We start from the raw sequence: 22815 nt of genomic DNA, 5'->3' as shown, positions 1-22815 counted from the left end.
CCAGCACCACTCCAGGCAGTCAGTCCAGACCAGTCAGAGGTGGGCCAGCCGAGCAAGAGCAAGAAGGTAAAGCAGGCTGACATCCTCATAGCCCATCTGGCCAGTGAGGTGAGATGCCTCAAGAAGTGGAAGAGGCATTTGCTTGCTCCTGTGGGGGAGACGTCATCCCTGGTGAGCCTCCAGAAGCCACCCTGCCTGAAGAAGCTGATCAGAACTCCCAGGCATTCCCCTGGCTCTCTGGAAATCAGTCACAAGCCCCTGTCCGATATCAGACGGTTCTTTACCTTTGACTGCAAAAATGTCTGCAATGTCACCTGTATTCTGTGTCACGCCAGCATCAGACAGGGTAAATTTAAGGGGCATCTCCAGACCTCAGGCCTGGTCCATCACCTGGTGAGCAAGCATGGGCTGGAGAGAGAGAGAAGGCCGGCTGTGGCCAGCCCGGGGGAGAAGGGAGAGCTGGAGGAGAGAAAGCACAAGGGCCTGCCTACAAGCCCTGCTAGCTTGGCCCCTGAGGGGCTCCCATCCCCAAGACACTGCCTGGACACCTCAGCCTCGGAAGACAGTGGCAGGGTGCCGGGCCCAGGCAGGCCTGAGCAGCTCTTCCTGGCTCTGCCACCCTTGCCCCCTTCCATCAATGATGAACCTGTCGTTGTACCCCTGGCAGTTGGGGAGGGCCGGGGTGGCACTGACATCACTGGCCAGCCCCAAGCACAGGCCTGGAATCATAGCATTGCACAGTTGCTCTGTAGCCTCACATTGCCATTCTCCTTTACTTCCTCCCTGCCTTTCAGAAGATTCATGGCCCAGGTAGACCCCTGCTACCAAGTGCCGCCTCCAGCCTTCTTCTTTGAGAAAGCCTTGCCTCTACTCCACGAGGCTGTCAGTGAACAGGTGTGTCGGGAGATGCAGTGGGCCAAGGGCAGCTGTGTCCACCTTACCGTGTCCACTGCTGCCCCAGATGCAGTTGTGGATTATGTGGCCATCACTGCCCACTGGGGTGCAATACTGCCGGGCAGTCGGCAGGTGGCATCGGAGAGCCCACGAAAGCAAGCAGTGCTCTTGGTTCGAGGCCTGGCCCAGGACAGCAGCCTGGAGGAGAGGCAGCAGGCGCTGCAGGAGCAGGTCAGTCTGTGGCTCAGCCGCAGCACCCTGCGACCAGGCTTCCTGGTATCGGGCAGCTGCGCCAGCCTGGAGCAGGCAGTGAGGATGGAGGGCTACACCCACATCCCGTGCTTTGCCCACTGCCTCGACTCCCTGGTGAGAAACTTCCTGTGTCACCATCAAAGCATCCAGACCATCCTGGGTACGGTCAGGGCCATCTGCAGCCATTTCCAAGGCTCCTCAGGGGCCCGGCAGCTCCTCAGCCAGCTGCAGCAGCAGTGTGGCCTCCCAGCCCACCAGCCCTTTTGGGAGCTCTCAGACCACTGGGTTTCTGCCTACCGCTTGATGGAGTGGCTGGTGGAGCATCGGCGGCCACTGCAGGAGTATGAGGAGAAATACCAGCTGGGCAAGGCTGGGACGGCCCTGTCGGCTACCTTCTGGAGCCTGATGAACAGTCTGGTCATGCTCCTGCAGCCCTTCCACATGGTGGTCCAGGAGGCGAGCACTGCATGGGCTACTCTAAGCCAGGTGCTGCCCCAGCTACGCTACCTGCATATCATCCTGGAGCAGATCCACGAGCACTTTAAGGAGCAGGGTGGTTCAGAGGTGAGCGCAGCCATCAGGCTGGCCAAGGGCTTGGCCCTGCAGGTCTCCACAGACTGCCAACTCAATGAGCTCTTCCACCGGAAGGAGTTTGTGCTGGCGACCCTGCTTGACCCCCGCTTCAAGGGCAAGATTGAGGCCATCCTGCCCATGGGGGCTGACATTGACCATTGGAAGCAAGTTCTCGTGTACAAGGTGAAGGAGATCATGGTGTCCGACTGCTCCTTGCCTCCCTCCCCTTCCCCGCACAGCCCCAAGACCATGTGTATGGGCGCCACCATGAGCAGCAGGATGGTCAAGGGCCTTGGGGCTGAGGGGAAGGATGGGACAGAGCCGGGGTGGTGCAGAGGCAGCTCCAGATCTCTGCTGCTGGGCCAGAGGGAGCGGAGCTTGCTGGAGCAGCTGGAAAGTGCGGGGCTGCTGGCGTCTGAGAGAAGTGGAGCTTCGCTTTCTACCAAGAGCCACCTGGCCAGCATCATTGTCAAGAAGTACCTACGCGATAACGAGACGATTGGTGCACAAGAGGACCCGCTGGTTTACTGGGAGAAGAGGCAGGAGGTCTGGCCAGTTCTGGCAACACTGGCTACTGTCTATTTGTCCTGTCCCCCAACAGGGGCCTTCTGTGAAAGTGTCTATACGTCTCTGGACAGCCCTGCCATCCTGGAACACAGCACCCCTCTCCCAGTGGAGACCGTGGAGCGTCTCCTCTTCCTGAAGACCAACTTGGAGAATTTCCCCAACTACACCATCCCTTCCCTCCTCTTCCTCAGTGGGGACCTGGCTGAGGGGGAGCAGACCAGCACGGCAGACCTCCAACAGACTCCCTGAACATCTGCCTGTGGACACACCACCTGGGCTCAGGGGCGAGCAGAATGTGCACCCTAGGGTGTTGGATGGGGCTGCCCAGAGTCCTAAACCTCTTTGGAAGGAATAGGGACAATTTCTCAATCCTTGACAGATTGCCTTCTCCCAGGAGATACCGTTTTCCATCCATCCATTGTTTTATTTCTTTCTAGTGGTTTATGCATAGAAAAGATCGAGTCAAAAAAAAAAAAAAAAAAAAAGAAGATCCAAGTGACTATGAGTTGTGCTGCACAGTTCTATAAACTGCAGTGTTGGTGGCTAGTAAGGGCCCTCCATGCAACTTGTCTATGCATGTCCAGGGATACATGCCCTTAAGAGCCCTGCTTTCTCAAAAAGCGACTGAGGACAAGGAGAGGCATGGGCACTGGCAAATGGGAAATACATTCAGCCAGCTAGAGCCTGGAAAGCTGTGGAAGCTTTTTCCCAAGTTGCTTTCACTGTAGAAAAAAGAAGCCCTGAGTTAGGGTGGCCATGTTAAGAAAGAAGTATGCACACACACACATAATAGTTTTCTTGGGGGTCTGTGCTTTGTTGTGGATCCCAGAGTGGCCAGAGAACCCTAGCTGATGGGACTGCCCAGCCAGTGAGGAGGTGTGGATTGAGGACAACTGATGTACCCAGTCCTCAACCTTCTTATCCATGGTTTGTTTCAAGACTCCTGGAGATCCTGGGGTTTCTTTCTACAGTGAAAACAGTCTCTCCAAAAGAGCTTCATGGCCTACCCAGCTTTAGGAAGCTGCCTGTACCTCTCCTTCTCCCTGGTCACTTGTAAAGTGCAGGTCCCCTACCTGGAAGCAAGAAAGGCTGTCCATCAGACCCACTGGTGCCTTCCTTCTGGGCAGGGTGCAAGAGCTGAGTGTGTGAGCCCCAGGAGCCGGTGTATCAGGTGAAAAAAGAAGGCAAAGGAGAGGCCGGAGGACCGGGGCAGGTCTGTCACCCTGCACATGACTCTGCACAAGCCCAGCTCTCCTGAGGTGCTCAGGAGCTGGAAGGGTGGCTCTGAGAGGGAAGGTAGGTAGGCAGAGGTGGGGCAAGGCACTCAAGGTCTAACTTGAGACTGGGCCCTGGCTGTGGGAGTGAGCCTGAGATACCTGTCCCCCTGCCTCCCTTGGAAGGGTTAGCAGTCATGTGTCGCTATAGGATTTTTGGAAATTATTGAAAATGTAAGGAAGCAGGAAAAACTACCCATCATCTTTCACTCAGGCAGCCTTGTTAATACTTGGGACATATGTCTTTCTCTTTTTTTAACCTCGGGATCATAGCCTTTGTCCTGTTTAGTATGTAGTATTTTCATAATTGCATCTTCTTTCTTAAATAAAGGTTTGTGAAGATCACATTTAATGGTTGGAGTAGCATGATTTCAAGTCTGGCCTCCATATTGCTTAGATCACATCCCCCCCCCCCCAACCTCCCCAGCCATTATAGGCTCCCTGGTGATGGGAGGCGAGGCTCCTAGGGAGAGGAGCCCAGGCTATGACTGTACCTCTTAGCACCTCCAACTCTAACTCAAGTGCAGTTGGGTGGTAAGGTCAGAGCATGGCCCCAAGCCTCTCCCTGCTGCTTTTCCTTGACATATATGTGTGGCTCTTAGACACTTGGGTATCCCAGACCTCCCTCCCAAATTCTGACTCAGTAGGTAGGGTGAGAGGCAGGAATTTGGGGTGCCCCCAAGTCACCCTGTGTGAGGGAGATGTTGCTCTGCACTGCTTTTCCCTAAGCTGTTCTTGCTGCTCGGTGTCACTGAACTGGCTCTCCAGCATTGGCAGGCCAGGAGGCATAGGCAGCAGCGTTGGGAGCATGTGGGAGTGGGGGGAGTAGAGGAATGTGGCAGAGAAGCCTGCTGGTCCCAAGGAGTGGCTCTGGGAGGGTGGGTGGATGCAGTTTTGTCCCTCAGGAGACATTTGTCAGTGTTTGGAGACATTTGTCACAGCTTGATGGTGGGATTGCTACTATCCTCTTGTGGGTGGCAAACAGGGATGCTGGTAAGTGTCCAACGTCCAGGATAACCTCCAGGACAAAGACTTCTCCACCCTCCAGTGGCAGAGGTGCTGAGGTAAAGAACCCTGATCTTCATTGTGGATGGGGGCGGGGGGTGGGGAATGGGCCGGCAGAAGGATCTCCAGGGTCCCTGGAGCAGCCAAGTGACTGTTCACTGAGGCTGCTCTGCGTTAACCATTTCTTCTGAAGACAGAGCTCCCGCCTGCTCTGGCTGGCTCATGGGCCTTATTTTCTGGCCCACTTACTAGGTAGGTAAACTGAGATTCAGCAAAGGTAGTCCTGAACAAGGGAAGACAGGCCTCCTGTAGGAAAGCCAGGTGTCGACTGTGCTGAGTGTCGTCATAGTCTCATCTACGTAACCAAGCCCCATTTACAGATACACGTTGGACCAGGAGCTTCTGAGCACTACTTCCCACAGCAGGACCAGGATAGGAGGACTCTGGTTCTTTATTGAGGAACATGGAAGCACTTGGGTGTGGATGAACCATTCCATCGTGTGGGGCCTGTCCTGTGCTGCTGGCTTGAGTGTGAGTCAGGTTCACACTGATGGGAGGGCACTTGGTCGAGCCCACACCCTCCTGGTTGAGGTGTGCAGATTTTGGGTAAGATAGGCCCGGGAGCAGAGCAGAGTTTCATCCCCTGGAGAATTAGAGTTCTACCTTGGTGACTATGCAGTACTGGCACTGGCGAGGGTATGGGGCCCAGGGTGGGAGGTGGAGGGCCGGAAGGCCACATCACCTGCCAGGCAGGGCTTTGGGGCATGGAATTCCCGGTTTCCGGGGAATGTGTTCTTTGCTCCTGTTTCCTCTTCTGCAAAAAGTGTTCCTCCCAGCTTTGTTGTGGGGAGTACATGCAGTTCCCTCCCTCCCCCCACCCCCTTCTGGTCCCCTCGTCCTTTCCTGCCCCGTCCCTCCAGATGTCATTGAGGTCACTGAACTGGTTCCTCAGGGCATCACTCCCTAACCCATCACGCTGGGCTGTGGCTGGTGCTGCTCCACCCAGTGGCCTCCTCTCTGAGTCCAGTGGGCCTTTTAACACAGTGTCCCTTCCGTGTCCTTGTACGCCTGCCACTGGCTGCTCATCAGTGCCCTCCATTCAGCCTCATAAATGCTGGTGTTCTCTTGACTGCAGCCCATAACTGCGCCTTTTCACTGGACGCCAGGGCCTCCTGACCACTTTCACCCCCAAAATAGTGTGTGGCTAGGGAGCTGGGGAAGCTCTGCATCATCCTGGAGGGAAGCCTGCAAATACTTAAAGAGGTCTGTGTCCGCCCAAAGGCTGGCCCATGAGCCACACCTTCCCACTGGGTACCTCTGCAAATGACGCTTGAATCCCTTCAGCCTAGAGCCTCAACTGCCTCCTAAGCCCGATGCACATGGTCACCTCAAACTGGAAGTCTTCTTGACCCCCAGCTTGTCCTGTGTGTCCCATGTTGAGAAGGGAGCCCCTGCATCCAGTAACGTCCTAGCTAGATCCTTGGTAGTCTTTCTAGGCTCTGTCCTCTGCAGCGCTTACTACCTTCGTGAAGCCCATGTCTCCCTAGTGCTTTGTGGCAGGCTTCTGGTGCCTGGTGCTCCTCTTGCACCCTTCACCCCTGTGGGCAGCACTTTTAACCAGATGCAAAGTTGACTGTGTCTCTCTCTCCCTTACAATCCCTGGTAGATCCTGCTTGAAGAGTGACCCCGACTCAGTGGGTGCCTTGAATCGCTTCTGGAAAGAAATGAAACAGAAATGAAGGGGTATTGCAGACTAGAGGGTTGCTAGGTAAAGGCATGAGGACCCACTTCTCAGAGGTGGGGAGAGAGGCAAGGGGGAGGGGGAGGAACCCTAGGCCTGGTTTCCTTGGAGAGGGAAATAGAAAGTGATGTGGATTATGTAAACGCAGACTTGGGACTCTGGGGTACTCTGGATCCCAGTTTTTATAAACAGCAGGAGTGAATAGTCCCATGGTACTTCACAGGCGTCACTCTGCCTGGTCTGGGCCTGGCTAGAGTCTGCAGGGTTGGGAGGCTGCCACTTGGAGCAGAGGTCCCTTCTTGTTTTCCTCTCTGCTGCAACCTTGACCCCTCCGTGGGCGGCATTGCCAGTATTCTTCCCTCAGGCCTCCCCCTTCCACTCGCACTGGCACCTGGCCTTATGCCGGCCCACATCCCCTGGTGCCTGGAAAGGCCCGCCTTCCCCTGCCTTTTTGGAACTGAGGTGCTAGCCAGGTCCTTCCCTCCAGCATGGCTTCTTTGCCTGGCCTTCTGCCCCACTTGCCTTCTCTGGCTAACCCTCATCCACGCTGCATGGCATACAGGGATTAATCCCCTTCTACTGGGGATCCCTGGGTGGCTCAGCAGTTTAGCACCTGCCTTCGGCCCAGGGCATGATCCTGGGGTCCCGGGATCAAGTCCTGCATCGGGCTCCCTGCATGGAACCTGCTTCTGCCTGTGTCTCTGCCTCTCTCTGTGTCTCTCATGAATAAATAAATAAAACCTTTTTTAAAAACTTAAAAATGCCCTTCTACGGACTCCAGAGTGAAGAGCTAGTTGGGGGAGCCGTGGGTGGTGGAGCTGTGGGCAGGTGACCGTGGCCTCAGGGCTGCCAATGCCACTCCAGTGGCCTGAGCTGAGCCTCCAGGCCCCATGGTCACAAGCAGGGGTTACAGTGGACCCACACAATCTGGAAACCATTTTGAATTTGTTGCTAATGTTTAAAAAAAAAAACAAAAACACTGAGTCACGAACATTTTTGGGAGAACGAAGTAAGGCCCAGTGTGCTGTCATTTGTGGCTGCATATGGAAGGGAACAGAAGAGATGGTGGTGACCTGTTAGCTATTCAAGAATTAATTGGAATGGCTAAAAAGAAACACCTCAAAATTATGAAGGATGGATCGTGAGCAGTTTCCGACAAAGGAAAGTGAAGAGATTTTGTCTCCAGGTACAGATATGGAAAATGGGAATTCGGTCACATGGCACCTGAATTCCATCTGGTATAGCCATAACTGCTGGAGCAGTGTCGGGGCCCCTGTAGGTGCGGGCCTGAGCCTGGCCCACCTCCCTCAGGGGGCTCTGTGTCTTCGGGTCTGGCTGGGCTGGCTGGATCTCTGTCACCGTGGAAGAGACCGGGCAGTGCCTCATGCTGCCATTAGGTCAGAAAGTGCCCAGGATATCCAGAGAGGCCCACTCACTGTGTGATTCTCTCTCTGTAGGAACCTGTCAGCCCTCAAGGAGGGCTGTTGCAAACGGGCCTCTGGCACTGGCCCAGACACAATCGATGGTGCCTTTTTCGGGGTGAGCAGTCCCCCGACCCCCAGTGGTGGCCGCGTCCCTGTGCCAGGACCACCGGGGCCCAGGCCTCCCAGACTGCCTTCATCAGATGGAGCCCCAGGGTGAGAAGCCGGGAGAGGCGGACGGGGTGTGCATCACGCCCCAGCTGCTCAAGTCTCGCTCGGGTGAGTTCGCCCTGGAGTCCATCCTGCTGCTGAAGCTTCGGGGTCTGGGGCTGGTGGACCTGGGCTGCCTGGGGGAGTGCCTGGGGCTCGAGTGGCTGGACCTGTCCAGCAACGCGCTCACCCAACTAGGCCCGCTGGCGGCCCTGCGCCAGCTTGTGGTGCTCAACGTAGCCAACAATCGGCTGACGGGGCTGGAGCCGCTGGCCGCCTGCGAGAACCTGCAGAGTCTCAATGCCGCGGGCAACCTGCTAGCCACCCCTGATCAGCTGCAGTGTCTGGCTGGCCTGAGGGGCCTGGAGTACCTGCGGCTCCGTGACCCGTTGGCCCGGCTCAGCAACCCATTGTGCACCAGTCCCTCCTACTGGGCTGCGGTCCGGGAGCTGCTTCCTGGCCTGAAGGTTATCGATGGTGAGCGCGTGACTGGGCGTGGCAGTGAGTTCTACCAGCTGTGTCGGGACCTGGACAGCTCCCTGCGCCCTGGCTCCAGCCTTGGCCCCCGGGCCGCTGAGGCCCAGCCCTGGGTAGAGCCAGGGTACTGGGAGTCATGGCCCACCCGGAGCAACTCCATCCTGGAGGAGGCCTGCCGGCAGTTCCAGGACACCCTGCAGGAATGCCACGACCTGGACCGCCAGGCCAACGACAGCCTGGCCAAGGCTGAGCAAGCACTCAGCCCTGCGGGCACTGCCTCATCATCCTTTGTGTTTTGAGTGTGCCCGTGGCCAGTGACAGCTGGGCAACTGGCCCTGGGATGGGTACACAGCAGCCTGGCTGCCTGTATCTGCGCGCCCGCTTTGGTGCGTGTCATCACAGTTTCGTCACTCTGGCCACTGGGCTTGCAAATCAAGCTCTTTGCTTATCAGTGTTCCTGAGAGCAGCCCCCTCCCTCACACCCCTCCCTCATACCAAGGACACACCTGCCCAGCTGTCTCCAGGAGGTGTAAGGGCCCTCTTCAGGCCGGTGGCAGGGTGTGAGGTCCTCCTGCCTCCTACTCTGCGAACCTGGAGAGGAGGCCCTGTGTGGAGCCATGCCCACAGCAGCTGCCACCCCTGGCTGCTCAGGTCTGAGGCTTTAGTGGAAGAGCGCTGCATCTTCCCAGGGCTGAAGGTGAGAAAGGCAGGGAGGGTGTGTGTGTCGCCCCAGCCAGTCCTGGGAGAGGAGGGGCCAGAGCCTGGAAGCTGTGGTCACCCACCTTCCAGAGTTGCCTATCCACATGACCCTCTGCTAGGTGCTCCCGTCCCATGTCACACAGAGCCCTCACTGCCCGTTCTCACCCACCTGATCCCTATTAAATCTTCCTGTTCTAAGCATCACTGCCTGTCCATTTTTGTGGGTGACCTTTGTTTTCCCAAGCACGAGCGCCTGAAGGCAAGACGATGTCCCTGGGGCCCTGTTCTCTCCTGTTTTCTGAGCATTGGACAGGAAGTCTCCTGCTCCCCCTGGGGCTCTGCTCCTCTTGGAGCACCCTAATCCCACAGTTGAGCTTAGGGGAAGGAGGGCATGCAAGAGGAGAGAACATCTGGGAGAGCACTTTTATTAGCTCGGGGATGATGGGATTGTCCTCCCTGAGCTCAGGGACAGGTGGGGGTCCTTTGCTGGTTACCTCCTGCAGCTGTCCGGGAAGCGGGACCCAACTCTAGAGGAAAGGAAAAGGAAACCTGAGATTGGATGTGAGGGAGGGTGTTGGGGTCAAGTCAAGCTCTCTTCCCTTCCCCAGCCTCCCTTGGCCCCACACCAGCCGAGCTTCTAGCCCAGAACTCACAAGCTCTGTCTCAGCTCCGTGGTGACCTCCCCTGTCCGGGGCACCTACCAGCACCTACCTGTGGGGCCTCAGCTGGGAGGCGGGGCCTTGAAGAAGGCAAATTGTCCTGGGAAGTAGTAACTGTGGGGGTCCTCGCCTGCGCGCTCCACCCTGCTGCACTGAGCCTCCTGGTGCTCCTCAGGCTCCTGCCAGTGCAGGCAGCTGCTCAGGCCAAGGGACAAACAGTGCCCGGGGAGAGTGTCCCCGTGGAGGGTGCTCCCCGGAGAGGGGTGACTGCACATCCCTTAGGGAAGAGTGGGGCCAGGCCCAGAGCCCCTCCTTGCCCCTCACAGCTTCCTCACCCCTTACCTCCTCCCCTCACCTCCACTCTTTTCTCATACCCCCTTGCCCCTCCTCATCCCCTCCTTGCTCCTCACCCTCCACACACCTCAGTCCATGCCTCTGCCTTTTTTTGTCTGTTTGAAGATTTTATTTATTTATTCATGAGAGAGACAGAGAAAGAGGCAGAGACACAGGCAGAGGGAGAAGCAGGCTCCCTGCAGGGAGCCTGACTTGGGACTTGATCCCGGGTCTCCAGGATCATGCCCTGGGCTGAAGGCAGGCGCGAAACCGCTGAGCCACCCGGGCTCTCCCATGCCTCTGCCTCTTATCTCTCCCACAGGCCCAGCTTCTCCACCTTCCCAGCCTCTTCCCCAGCCTCCCCACCTCTTCCTCTGCCCACTCTTACCTGGTGAACCTGTGTGTGGATGGGGCAGTGGACCATCCGGCCTAGAACTTTATCTGCAGAGTTCAGCTTGATGCAGGCCAGGCATTTCCGCTTCCTCTGAGGGAGGGGAACGTGGGGCCGGGACAGGAAAGAGGTCAGGGCAGGCATGCAGCCCCCCCTCCAATCAGGGTAGAAGCTGGGGGTGCTGCCTGCAGTGGGGAGCAGCCCCCCTGGCAGGCCCTAGAGCAGAGGGGCAGGGGTCCTGGGGCCAGCTGGCTTCTGGTGCAGCCCACCTGGGGCCTGGGAGATTTCAGACGTCAGAGCACCCTATGGTTTTCAAACTATGGACCGTGTGTGTGTGTGTGTGTGTGTGTGTGTGTGTGTGTGCGCGCGCGTGCAGAACTCCTTCCCCAGATGGGTTCTCCCCACCTGACTTTCACTGGGGCCATTCTGATGAACTGTTCTCAAAAGGTTTGACGTGAACACAGGGGTCCTGACATAAAAGTGTGGAAAATCACTGATACAATCCAGTCCCTCCCTTAACGGATGGAGGGAACAGGCCTTCAAAGAACCTACTGAGTCACAGGCTGGGGCTCGGAACAGCTGGGACATGGGGACTCCCCTGTAGCAGTGGTTATGCCCCCAGGGGGGCTGAATGCAGTCAAGCGCTGCATGAATCAGCCCAGGCTGGGCTGTCTCTATTTGGAGACTCAGAAAGTGGAGAATTCACGCGGCCTGGGCTGGGGGCCAGCTGAACCCCATGCCCGGGGCTTCTTTCACCAGTGGCCTGACGCCTGAGAGAGGAGCCCCGGGGGGAGGAGGACAGGAGGACAACATCAGATCCCCAGTCTCAGACTGAGCCTCTAGAAGTGGGACCACTGCTCCACCCTCAGGGCTTCTTGCTGGATCTCTCCACCTAAACCAAAATTACCAACCCTCATACTGAGCAAATGCCCCATCTCTCTCTCTTTCTCTTTCTCTCTCTCTCTCACACACACACACACACACACACCCTCGGTCTTCACTCACCCCATTGGGTTTGATTTTGCAGTTGGCTTTTTTCCAGTCCTTCTTCCGGCAGCTCGTCTGCTGGAGTTTAAATTCCAGCCTCACGAAGGTCCCTGCAGGGAAGGGCTGCCCACAGAGAAAGCCAGCAGCTGGCTGAGCATGCAGATCAATTCCTGGATGGGCCGGGTCCCTCCTCCCCCATCCCCCGCTCCTCCCCAAACAGCACATCTGAGAGGGTGGCTGGGGTGTCGGCCTCTCCCTGGAGAACTGGGTGCTTGTCGAGCCCAAGCACGTTTGCACCTGCTTCCTGGGAGCGCACCTGTGGCCTCAACCCCTCCCCTCCCCAGGCCACGCCACTAACCGTGTCCTCGGCTTTGTCCACACTGGTCTCCTTGAAGGCCCACTGAACGGGCGGGTGCTTATGAAATTCTTCCAGGGCCACCTGCAGGCCCCGCTGCTGTGCTGCGGTGAGCTCAGCCCTGCCCAGACCCACCGCGCCCAGCCACAGGGCCAGAGGGATCAGCAGCTGCCACATGGCCTCACTTGGTCGTCGTGGCCCTGCAGAGAGTGCTTAGTCCTCAGCCCTTCATGCCAGCCGCCAAGCTGCCCGCTCCCTGGCCCTGCCGCGGGGCTAGCGCAGGGGGGGCTGCCTGACCCACTCTGGGCCCAGGTTGGAGGGGCGGGAAGTGGCCCTTTTGTCAAGAGAGCCCTGGTATTCCCCTGGTCCCCTGCTCCTCCACCCTGCCCCCCACCAGTCTGGGGCCAGCCCAGCCCTGGTTGGGCCTAGTACTGGGAAGGTGCTGAGCTGGTTTTTGTCCTCAGGCCAGCAGCGTGGGAAGCCCCCCCGCCCCCCCCCCCCCCCCGTCTACTCCCACCCTCCCCCTTTCCCCTTCCCACTTTCCTGGCCCATTCCTTCTCCCCCGCTGCGGGGTCTCTGGTCCCCTGTCTGCCCGCTGCCCTCAGAGCTCCTCTCGGCTCCCCCATCTCAGCCTCTGGGGTCTGCTGGCTCGCTCCCAGTCCCCGGAACCCTGGCCCCCGCACTCCCTCAGTCCCCCAAGGCTAATTCAAGGGGGAGGGGCAGGATATAGAATGGAGGCCAGCTGGAGGCCAAATATTTCTGGGAGGACGTAAACACAGGGGAGGGGCCCAGAGTAGGGTGGGAATCGGGAGGGTGCTTAACCCTCCCTGTGCTGGGGCTGCCCAGGACCACCAGCCTCCGGCCCTACCCCTGGCCCCACACCCTGGGGTCTCACCTCAGCCCCACCAGGGCTTTCTTCAGGGAGACCCCCTCCTCCTTAACTTCTTTTCTGGGTCTTCCCTGCCACTCCTCTCCCAGCCCTTCTGATCTGCCCCCTAATGCATGACTAGGGTTGCCTGAGGCATGGACTTACCGCTCGAACTCTGTGTGTTCCGGTGGCCTGAGAACAAGAAAGCTACAGATGTGGAGACGGAGGTCCTCTCGCTGAAAGATACCAGGTGTTGCCTTACAACCGGTTGACAGATCTCACCCCTGGAGCTGCTCCTTTGGCCTGTCTCCTTCCATCCAGCTGTCCCCCTGGCCCACTCTCCCCCCTCACCTCTTCTATGCCTCAGGGTCTCTGCTGCCCTTCTCCTGGATGACTCGACATCAGGCTGTTAGCCTCTTCCTGCCCCCCCTTCCTCTGGTCGGCCCCCATCTCCTCCCACTCCCACCCCCTAGGCCCCTCCAGCTTCCAGCCCGCCCAAGGCTCCTCCCCACCCCGTTAGGACCGGCCTCCTGGCAGCCTTCCGAGACCTTCCTCCCATCTACCGGCAGGCCTCTCTGCTGAGATCTTGCCACCAGACCTTGACCCCAACTCTGGCCAAACCACCCTCCCCTCCCCCTGGCCCAGGAGCCCAAGCATTTGGTGGTCTTGCCCCAGCCTCTCCTCCATAGGATATGGGGCTACCCTCCCCACTCCCTACCCACTGTCCTGCCTCTGTAGGGCTGCCCTCTTCTTTGGCCCCAACTGGGTGACCAGTTCCCAGCATCCTCAGACACACATTTCAGGAAATTCTTCCCAGAAATACAGCCATCCTCAAACCCAATGAGACCTTGAGGAGTCATTTGACCCCTCCTCCTGCCTCCCAAGCCCTAGAACCACACGGAGAAGGAAGGCATCTCTGTTAGAGATGAGTCTCGTGTTCAGCAACTTCTATAGGCAGCAAACATGTTCAGTCTTGATCCTGCACATCCCATCCTTAGTGGTGATAGATTCAGGGGTCTCGTGTGGGGCTTGGGGAGCCTGCAGGCGCAGCAGAATGGTACGATGGAATTCATAAGGCTAGTGTGGACTGGGAGGAAAATTGTCCAAACATTGCTCAACTCTCATGCATCCTAAGCAAATAGGAACAAGCTCCGCGACTCGGTGGGTCAGGAACCAGTCCTGCCATTTCTCTGGCTCAACCTATGCTAATTGCCCAAAACAGGGTCTTGTTTACCTTCCCAAATCCCTAGAACTTCTGCTTCCTTCTCTGCAAGGTGGGGATCAGAATCTCCATGCTAAGGGCTTGTTGTGAGGTTTAAATGAGGACCTTCGTGGAAAGTGACTGTTGGCACAGGGTTTGGGGCAGATTTCCTCCTCTTCCCTATTCACCTCTGCCATGGATCTGCACAGGGAGCTGACAGCTTCCTCTTCAATGTGCTCTGGGGGCACCAGCAAGACCCTTGACTTGAGTTACCTCAGGCGGTTACCATGGTTCCTTCCCTGCCGTCTTGTAGAACGCGTCATGTGTCTTGTCCACGGCTATCTCCTCTTCCATCTTCTTTCTCCTTGTGAATTTATACCTTTTTTACTCATTTACCATTGTTTTGATGGAGTTTTGGGAGGGAGTAGGGATAAACATGTGTGATCCACCATGTTTAAATCAGAGTCTGTGAGTTATTAAAGAAGAAAATCACTACATATATAAATACATACACACACACACATATATATATCACTACTATAAATATATAATTGTGTTCCCCTAAAATTCATATGTTGAAGTCATAACCCCAAGTACCTCCAGAATGTGACTGTATTTGGAGATTTGGACTTTAAAGAGGTAATTAAGATAAAATGAGGTCAGAAGGTAGGGGAGAGGACCAATCCAATATGACTAGTGTCCTTATGAGAAGAGATTAGGACTTAGAAGGAGGACCATGTGAAGACACAGGGAAAAGACACCCACCTACAAGCCAAGGAGAGGAGCTTCAGAAGAACAAACCCTGCCAGCACCTTGATCTTGGACTTTTGGCCTCAAGAATTGGGAGAATAAGTTTCTATTGTTTAAACAACCCAGTGTATGGACAGTCCTAGCACACACACACACACACACACACAGGAAATCCTTGTCTAAGACTTGGTACTGTGTGCCCAACCTGATTATTAGAAAAGTCAAGTTTTTGTCTATGTGGCACAATAATCAGGTGCTTTGTGATCAAAAGAATGAAAATAAAATGGCTAATACCAAGCTGGAAAAAATCAAAATTGCCTTTTTGAGAATAAACATATGAATCTTGTATTTTATCTGGAAAAAAACATAAGAAATCAGGATGCATTTGTAATGTTTTCATGTGGCAGGAAAAGAAACTTGGAATTTAATCAGTGGATGTAACTTAACATTAACATACCATTAACATTTTGAAACTTAGAATTACTCTTTCAAGAAAATTCAACAAACTAATAAAAGGATTTTGCATCCTAATGAAGTTCATTTCAGTCAGCTTCATGGATGCAAAAAATATTTTCCTAAATCAAAGTGGTTGAAAGGCAGATAACAGGCTGAATGTCCAACAGATCTCATGGGAGTCCATTAAGCCTCACTCAAGGATGCACCACGAGATGGAGATGGTGAGCGCAAGCTTGGTGCGTCACACTGCCAGTCCTCAGCCAGTTTTTTCAAATAACAGGCTGTGGGATTATTAATTCCACAGGAGGGGCAGAGGGAGATAGAGAATCCTACACGCCCAGCACAGAGCCCAATGGAGGGCTCAATTTCATGACCCTGAGATCATGACCTGAGCTGAAATGAAGAGTTAGAGGCTTTAACTAAGTCACCTAGGCACCCCAGGGATTATTTTTCTTAGATACTTGTGGTAGCCTGTAGTCGTTTTTTGATTCCTGGTTTAACCATAATAACTTTTAACTCCATCTGACCCATAAATCATGCTAATTTGTTGCCATGATTTTATCTACCACGCACACTCTATTAGAACTGTAAAACAGGGCAGGCACAGATAATAAGCAGCGTTTCCACCAGTGGAAGGCACTTAGAGTAGTTTAGATGCTGTGAAACTAAATACTTGCCAAATGTTAATCTTTTGGAATTCATTTTATTTTGTATATTATTTGTCAGATGTAGTAATTTAATGGAATGTTACTATATGGTAGTCAAACATGTCATATTACTGTGATTTCTAGATAACATCCCCAAAATAAACCTAAAATCGTGTTCAACAGGAAACTGTCTTCTCATGTGTTAAGACAGCTGAGGCAAACCACTCCTGAGAACATCTGAGGCCTCATCAGCCAACTGTGAAGGCACCAAATTTAACTGTGACCCAGATTTGGTCTTGGAGCTGCTGAGGAGGCTCTAGGTTGAAACCAAGTTTACATTCTGATTCACCACATGAAGTTATTTGAGAAGGGTCTGGGGAGGATTGAGCCAAGGTTGGAGGTAGCACTTTCGTTATATGGCGAATGTGTATGGATGGGCATTCGTGCATGGCCACATGTGCCACTAGCAAGAATGAAACACTTGAAAATACACCTGCTTCTAAAAAAAAGAAAAAGGAAAAAAAAAAAGAAAGAAAGAAAATACACCTGCTTCTGCTAAATTGCAAAGACCTCACAAAGATTCTGGTTAGAATTTTCTTGTGTCTCCAAATCAAGCTTGGCCTTCAGTAGATTTTAAACCAAGAAGGTTGGGCAGCCCCGGTGGCGCGGCGGTTTAGCGCCACCTGCAGCCCGGGGTGTGATCCTGGAGACTCAGGATCGAGTCCCACATCGGGCTTCCTGTATGGAGCCGGCTTCTCCCTCTGCCTATGTCTCTGCCTCTCTCTCTCTCTGTGTCTCTCATGAATAAATAAATAAAATCTTAAAAAAAAAAAAAAAAAACAAGAAGGTTTACACACAGGCTTCTAAATCCATCTTTCGCATTATGTTGAAGAAGACACAACCTGATGCCAGTCTGGAGTAGAAAAAAAGACATAGCATCATAATAATAGACGAAATTTGACCTTGAATGGGTAAAAATGTAGATCTCTAGGTAAAGTCAAGTATCTTTTCTCTTGGCCAAAATAAGTTTGTTAGCTTTTCCTGGCAATGTAGGGTTCTGAGAGCAAATCATCAAGCAGTGGTAAACATCACCAGAACATCTCCTGCCACTGAGCAGCGGTCCCCCACAGAGCCAGAGGTTCCTCAAAAGTTCTCAAATTCCTGTCATTCTAGAATAACGTTCCAGATAAAAGAATATGTTGAAGGCGCTACTGCCTACAATCAAGAGTTCTTCAAGCAGGAGAGTCACAGTCTCAAGTTTGCCTCTAAATGTCTTCTTTGCCTCACACATACTGACTGGATATTTCTTAAGAGGAAAAGTGGAATTCTTCTCTCCCGGGAAGCTCCGTCAGACTCCCATCATCTGCTTAACAAGCAGGGAAGAGCGTTTGAAATTTGCTGGTAGGTAAGCGATGGTCCAGACCACTCCCTTGGCACCTATGTGGTTGGTGGAATCCAATTTGCTCCCCATTTCCTTATGCATTTGGCCCCGAGGCACTGAGTTCCTGCCACCCTGGACCTGATGCCTTTCTCCAGTCTGGCTGCAGTAGAAAAGACTGGCCAGATTCCTGCTTTCTCAGGTGACATGAGCTTTGGGCAACAGAAAAGCCAGGTAGGGGAGCCAGGAGGGGATGGGGTGGGGGTGGGTGGGCTGATAAGGACCCTAATCCGGGTTGAGAGCCGAACAAAGGATATGAGTCTGTGAATGTTACCTTATATGGCAAAGGGGCCTGCAGATGTGAGTTGGCTAAGAATTTAGAGATGGGGAGATTATGTGGGGGAACTAAAATTAAATACAAAGTCTCCTACCGACGCAGGAAAACTCTCTGCAAAGGCAGGAGAGAAAGAAAACAGTTTTATTATCCAATAAGCATTAAAGCAGAAAGAGATGCATGTCCCAGGCAATAGGCTCAGAGATGAGGAAAGCAGGAAGAGACCTCCCCCTGTTACACAGCCCAGCAGACCAGCCCACTACTCACGGGCTCTCCAGGTACAGCCTGACCAGGCATCAGGCAAGAGGACTTCCCTGGTGCCACCGTTGGCCACCCATCGTTCATCCACCTGGTGATTGGGGTAGCACCTGTGTTTGCCCATCGCCTTCATCCTAAGGAGGTTTTAGTGTCTTTAAGAAGCCACAGTAGGGGTGCAGTAGTCTCTCCTGTTTTATGGCAGGAGGCAGTTGTGCAGCTCAGAGCCGGGCACCTGCACAAGTCAGGTCTCTGCCCTCTGGTGAGTCACCATCTCCCTTGTAAACACCTCGAGGAGTGCCTCCCCCCCGCCCCGGGGCCTTGGAGAAAGGCCTGGGCTGTGAAGCTGGCGAGAGGCTCCTTTCCCAGTGCATCTCAAAGGGGCAGAGGAAAATTGACAATGACAACTTTCCTCAAGTAATGCTCTGAGGGAAGGAGTTGGAGGAGAAGCTCTATCTTGTTTGCACCAGGGAAAATTAGAACTTATTTTTCTTAGTTTTAATTTGTATTTGCCCTCATGGTTGGCCTGGATCATCTAGGTGGCCCCTACGTGTGATCACAGGTGTCCTCACAGAAGGGAGGCAGGGTGAGCTCTGAGTGCACCTGGGACAGATGTGACAGCTGAGGGGACATGCTGGCTTTGAAGACAGAGGCAGGGGTCCTGAGCCCAGGTGCACAGAATGCAACTCTAGCAGCTGTAAAAGATGAAGGGACCAGCTTTTCCCTGAGAGCCTCCAGAGGGAACACAGCCAGGGATGCCTGGGTGGCTCAGTGGTTAAGCACCTGCCTTTGGCTCAGGTCGTGACCCTGGGGTCCTGGGATCAGGTTCCACATTGGGGCTTCCTACAGGGAGCCTGCTTCTCCCTCTGCCTGCGGTCTCTGCCTCTCTCTATGTGTCTCTCATGAGTAAATAAATAAAATCTTAAAAAAAAAAAAAAAGAAAAGAAAAAGAGGGGCAGCCCAGGTGGCTCAGCGGTTTGGCACCACCTTTGGCCCAGGGTGTGATCCTGGAGACCTGGGATTCAGTCCCATGTCAGGCTCCCTGCATGGAGCCGGCTTCTGCCTGTGTCTGTGCCTCTCTCTCTCTCTCTCTCTCTCTCTCTGTCTCTCATGAATAAATAAATAAAATCTTAAAAAATAATAAAATAAAAATAAAAATAAAAAGAGAGGGAACACAGTCTGGCCAATGCCTCCAATTCTGCACCAACTGCCTTTGGACTCCTGGCCTCCAGAACTGGAAGAGAACGAATGTGTGTTGTCTTAAGCCACCAGGTTTCTGGTAATTTGTCACAGCAGCCACAGGAGACACCTGCCAGTGGGAGGTTCAGGAGGAGACAGGCTTCCTGGGAAGCACGTTTTTTGGAGGAGAGGGTACTTGAGCCTGAATCTGAAGAAAATGATGAGTGAACCCTCTAAAGTTCTGCAGGAAGGGTGGAACAGCCACTACAAAGCCCCCTGGGGGGACCGGGCTACTGTGGATGGGTGGTGCCCAGCAGAGACAAATGTGGTCAGACCTCAGGGAACCTCAGAGGCCTCAGCTATCTGTGGGGTTCTCAAAAGGCCCTCTGCTGTGCTTCAGAGAGTAGGAGAGGCTGCGCAGGGCAGGCCTGGGGGCAGCAGGGGTACGGCTGGAAGGTGCCCAGACACAGGCCTCGCCGCCCTGGAAATCAGATCTCTACTTACCTGGTTTCCTTTGGACCAACCTTGTGCTTTTCCTTTCAGAAAGACAGACTCCTAGAACAACAGCAGGGTGTCTGGTGCAGCACTTTGTTGGGGGGGGGTAGCATTTGCTCTCAGTCTGGGGCTGCCCTTATGGGGGGTCTTGGCACACAGGAGGAGGAGCAGCACTGTGATCTTTTCCTGAGGAGTTTTCAGGCAACCTAGCAAGATCCGTTCATGGGAGATGCCACCCTGGGACATTGAGGGCTGCTTCCCCAACCCCCAGGTCTATGCCTGGGGGGCTCTGGATGGAGAGCTGGCAGCACCTGCAAAGGACTAGAGGGCCTGGCCTCCACCCAGCTGAGCGTGGGACCTTTCTACCTCCTCCTCACATGGCCCACAAAGTCCCAGAAGGAGGCTATGAGGGTTTCCCATCTGCCTTCAGGATGCTGTCTGAAGCCAGAGTTAACAATTGTTAGTTGCATCAGAGCGAAGTTCTCTCTTCTCTCTGGCTTCCTACTCTCCTCCGGCTTTCCAACAGTCATCCATTCAAAGCTAATCAACAAGTACTTGGTTTTATTTCATGTGAAGCACTACCCGAAGAAAGATTTCCATCGCTAAACCGGGCTTGGAAGTCCTCTCAACGTCCTTTCACGCTGTGGGAAAACAGCATGGACCACTTCTGGGTGGCTCATGATGAGGCCCAGCACATGGCCCAGGGGCAGATGGCAGGCACTGACTCACTGTGTCAGGTGCACGGTGACTCCTGTGTGGAGGACTGGGACTGTGTATCTGTGAGAAGTGGATGCACTTTGCCCTCTTGCAGATACAGGACTGCTTCTAAGCTGTCCTCGGTCCTCTTCATAGAGGATTTCTGGAGACATTGTTCCCCTCATCCCCTGGTATGCCCACCTACTTTGCCATCTAATCCAGTAGTGGGGGACCAGGCACTGTTGGAGGGAAAGAGGGATCATCCCAGAACCTCTGTCAAGTTTTGCTGTCTGGTGGGTCCTGTACCCTAGATAGAGCAAGCATGCCAGAGCTGAGACAATCTCCATTGGGTTAGGCAGTTTGCCTGGTTGCTGTACCATACCCCCTACATCCTCCTCTAAGGCATATTGAAGGATGGAGTCCCAGGTACCTAACTTACCAAGGCCTAGAATTCCTGGCTGGCATAAAGGTATGGGAACCCCTCACAACTCCTGTGTTCATTTCCCTTCTGCAGAGTGAAAGCCCCATCATTTTCTTTGGCTATGCCAAAAGAGGAAGTTGCAACGGATGGTTAACTCCTGATTGGGTGGGAAGACACTTCTAGTGGGGATCAGAGAGGGAGGGACTTAGGTGAAGAGCCTTTTGGCAAAGAGAGACTGGTTACCAACAGATAAAGATCCTCTAGGGCTCAGGAAGGAGTTCCCCTTTGAGGGTGCTTGTGGGAATGTAGCATTGGATGTGCCACATTTATTCATGAACTGATAGATATCTCACAATTATTCTGTGCTGTGTCCAGCACTTGGTGCTTTTCCCACACATATCAACTTTAGTGGTTAAGAGTAGAGCTGGTTTCTTATCAACCCCTATCTAGCTGTGTGGCCCTGGGCCAATTCCTTAACCTGAGTCTCAGTTGTTTCATTTGTAAAATGAAGACTAGAAGGGTCTGTTTTCTAGGGTTGTTGGGAGAATTGAGATGTGTATGTGAAGGGTTTATCACCATATCTGACACCAGATAAGAACTCCCTACATATTAACTCTCCTTACTTAGTATTTAGGTAAAAATTAGGATACCTTAGAGGCACCTGGGTGGCTCAGTTGGTCAAGTGTGACTCTTTATTTTTTTATTTTTTAAGTGTGACTTTTTTTTTAAGATTTTATTTATTTATTCACGAGAGACACAGAGAGAGGCAGAGACATAGGCAGAGGGAGAAGCAGGCGCCATGCAGAGAGCCTGACGTGGGAGTCGATCCTGGGTCTCCAGGAGCACACGCTGGGCTAAAGGCGGCGCTAAACCGCTGACCCCCCGGCGCTGCCCAAGTGTGACTCTTTAAGAAGAATTTTTTATATTTTTTATGGGACACCTGGGTGGCTCAGTGGTTTAGTGCCTGCCTTTGACCTAGGGCATCATCCTGGAGTCCCAGGATCGAGTCCCATATCAGGCTACCTGCATGGAGCCTGGTTCTTCCTCTGCCTATGTCTCTGCCTCTCTCTCTCTCTCTCTCTCTCTCTCTCTCTCTGTGTCTCATGAATAAATAAATAAAATCTTTAAAAAAAGAATGTTTAAAAATTATTTTATTCATGAGAGACATAGGCAGAGGTAGAAATAGGCTCCCTGCAGGGAGCCTGATACCAAGACTTGATTCTAGGACCCTGGGATCACAACCTGAGCCAAAGGCAGTTTCTCAACCACTGAGTCACCCAGGTGTCCCCTAAGTGTGACTCTTGATCTCAGCTCACATCTTGATCCTCAGGGTTGTGAGTTCAAGCCCCCGAGCTGGGCTCCATGCTGGGCACGGAACCTACTTAAGAAAAACAAACTAGAGTATCTTCTGAATGCACTGATAGACAAATCCATTTTTCTATAACCATCAAACTTGACATACATTGTGCCATATGCTGTGAACATATCTTCTGAGCACCAAAATTCATGATCTGACAAAAGTTTTCATGTTTGTGAATTTTATATAAAAAGTATAAAACTTATACATTTAATCTACAAATAGAAACCTTGACTGTGAAAGCTAAAGACCTGAACAAATGGAGGGACATGAGTCTTAAATCTCTTCAAACAGATTTTAAAATATTGACAAGAAAACTTTTAAAATAGTTGACAAATTCTAAAGTTTATTTGGAAGACTAAGTAAGTGACTGTAGCCAAGACATTTTTTTTCCTGGGGGGAAAAAAGGAATCTGTGTGCATTGGGAGTACTTACACTAGTAGATATTAAAACTTATTTTCTGTGATAAAAGTACACACGTAAAATTTACTTTGGGGTGTGGTGGCTGCTCTATATAAGACACCAAAGGCAGGAACCATAAAAGCCTTTTACTTTATAAGATATGAACCCACCAAACACTGTGAAATAAAACCAATCTCCCAGCTTTAAAAAATGGACAAAGCGAGCAAAGAGACATAAGTAAATTTACAAAAAGAAAAAAAAAAAAAGAAGATACAAACAGGTAATAAATATGTGGGGAAAAAAAAGCCAGCTAACTAGTAATCTAGGAAATGAAATTCAAAACAATGAGAAATAATGACTTTAAATTTGAAAAAAATAGCCTGTGTTGTTAAGGATATGGAAAAATGGGCATTTCTCAAGGTAAAGCTAATAAATTTTCCTGGAAGATAATTCAGAAAAACATTTAAAAACATACACTTTGCCTTTGATCCATCAGTTCCCCTCTCCTCGAATTTTAAAACCAGGCATGTGCAATAAA

The 22815-nt window shown here is 52.9% G+C and overlaps 2 protein-coding genes across 3 annotated transcripts; one reads left to right on the top strand and one right to left on the bottom strand.

The window, feature by feature from the left end:
• Nucleotides 1-7930: 7930 nt before the first annotated feature.
• On the top strand, nt 7931-9317 carry LRRC61 (leucine rich repeat containing 61). Its single transcript, XM_077849826.1, has one exon. It carries the CDS (start codon nt 7931-7933, stop codon nt 8711-8713), a length of 783 nt encoding a protein of 260 aa, XP_077705952.1. The 3' UTR covers nt 8714-9317.
• A 205-nt stretch (nt 9318-9522) lies between these two features.
• On the bottom strand, nt 9523-13474 carry RARRES2 (retinoic acid receptor responder 2). Of its 2 annotated transcripts, none has more exons than XM_077849843.1 (7): nt 13425-13474; nt 12872-12942; nt 11842-12038; nt 11502-11606; nt 10494-10589; nt 9825-9951; nt 9523-9640 (listed from the first exon to the last, which is right to left on the bottom strand). In XM_077849843.1, exons 3-6 carry the CDS (start codon nt 12013-12015, stop codon nt 9835-9837), a joined length of 492 nt encoding a protein of 163 aa, XP_077705969.1. In that variant the 5' UTR covers nt 12016-12038; nt 12872-12942; nt 13425-13474; the 3' UTR covers nt 9523-9640; nt 9825-9834. The 2 variants fall into 2 exon arrangements, with proteins under 2 accessions (XP_077705969.1, XP_077705968.1); XM_077849842.1 differs by lacking the exon at nt 13425-13474 and adding an exon at nt 13058-13212.
• Between the last annotated feature and the right edge of the window lie 9341 nt (nt 13475-22815).

The sequence above is a fragment of the Canis aureus genome, chromosome 15, assembly GCF_053574225.1.
Source record: "Canis aureus isolate CA01 chromosome 15, VMU_Caureus_v.1.0, whole genome shotgun sequence".
Lineage (NCBI taxonomy): Eukaryota > Metazoa > Chordata > Mammalia > Carnivora > Canidae > Canis > Canis aureus.
Note: the sequence above shows the minus strand (reverse complement) of the source record. Positions and strands in the feature narration are given on the sequence as shown.

Excerpts from the sequence above, each read along its gene's own strand:
- LRRC61 (XM_077849826.1), top strand. The coding sequence starts at position 7,931 with ATGGAGCCCCAGGGTGAGAAGCCGGGAGAGGCGGACGGGGTGTGCATC.
- RARRES2 (XM_077849843.1), bottom strand. The coding sequence starts at position 12,015 with ATGTGGCAGCTGCTGATCCCTCTGGCCCTGTGGCTGGGCGCGGTGGGT. Across the intron at positions 11,607-11,841 it reads TGGACAAAGCCGAGGACACG|CCCTTCCCTGCAGGGACCTT; the intron begins GTTAGTGGCGTG and ends CTCTGTGGGCAG. Across the intron at positions 10,590-11,501 it reads GCAAAATCAAACCCAATGGG|AGGAAGCGGAAATGCCTGGC; the intron begins GTGAGTGAAGAC and ends CCCCTCCCTCAG.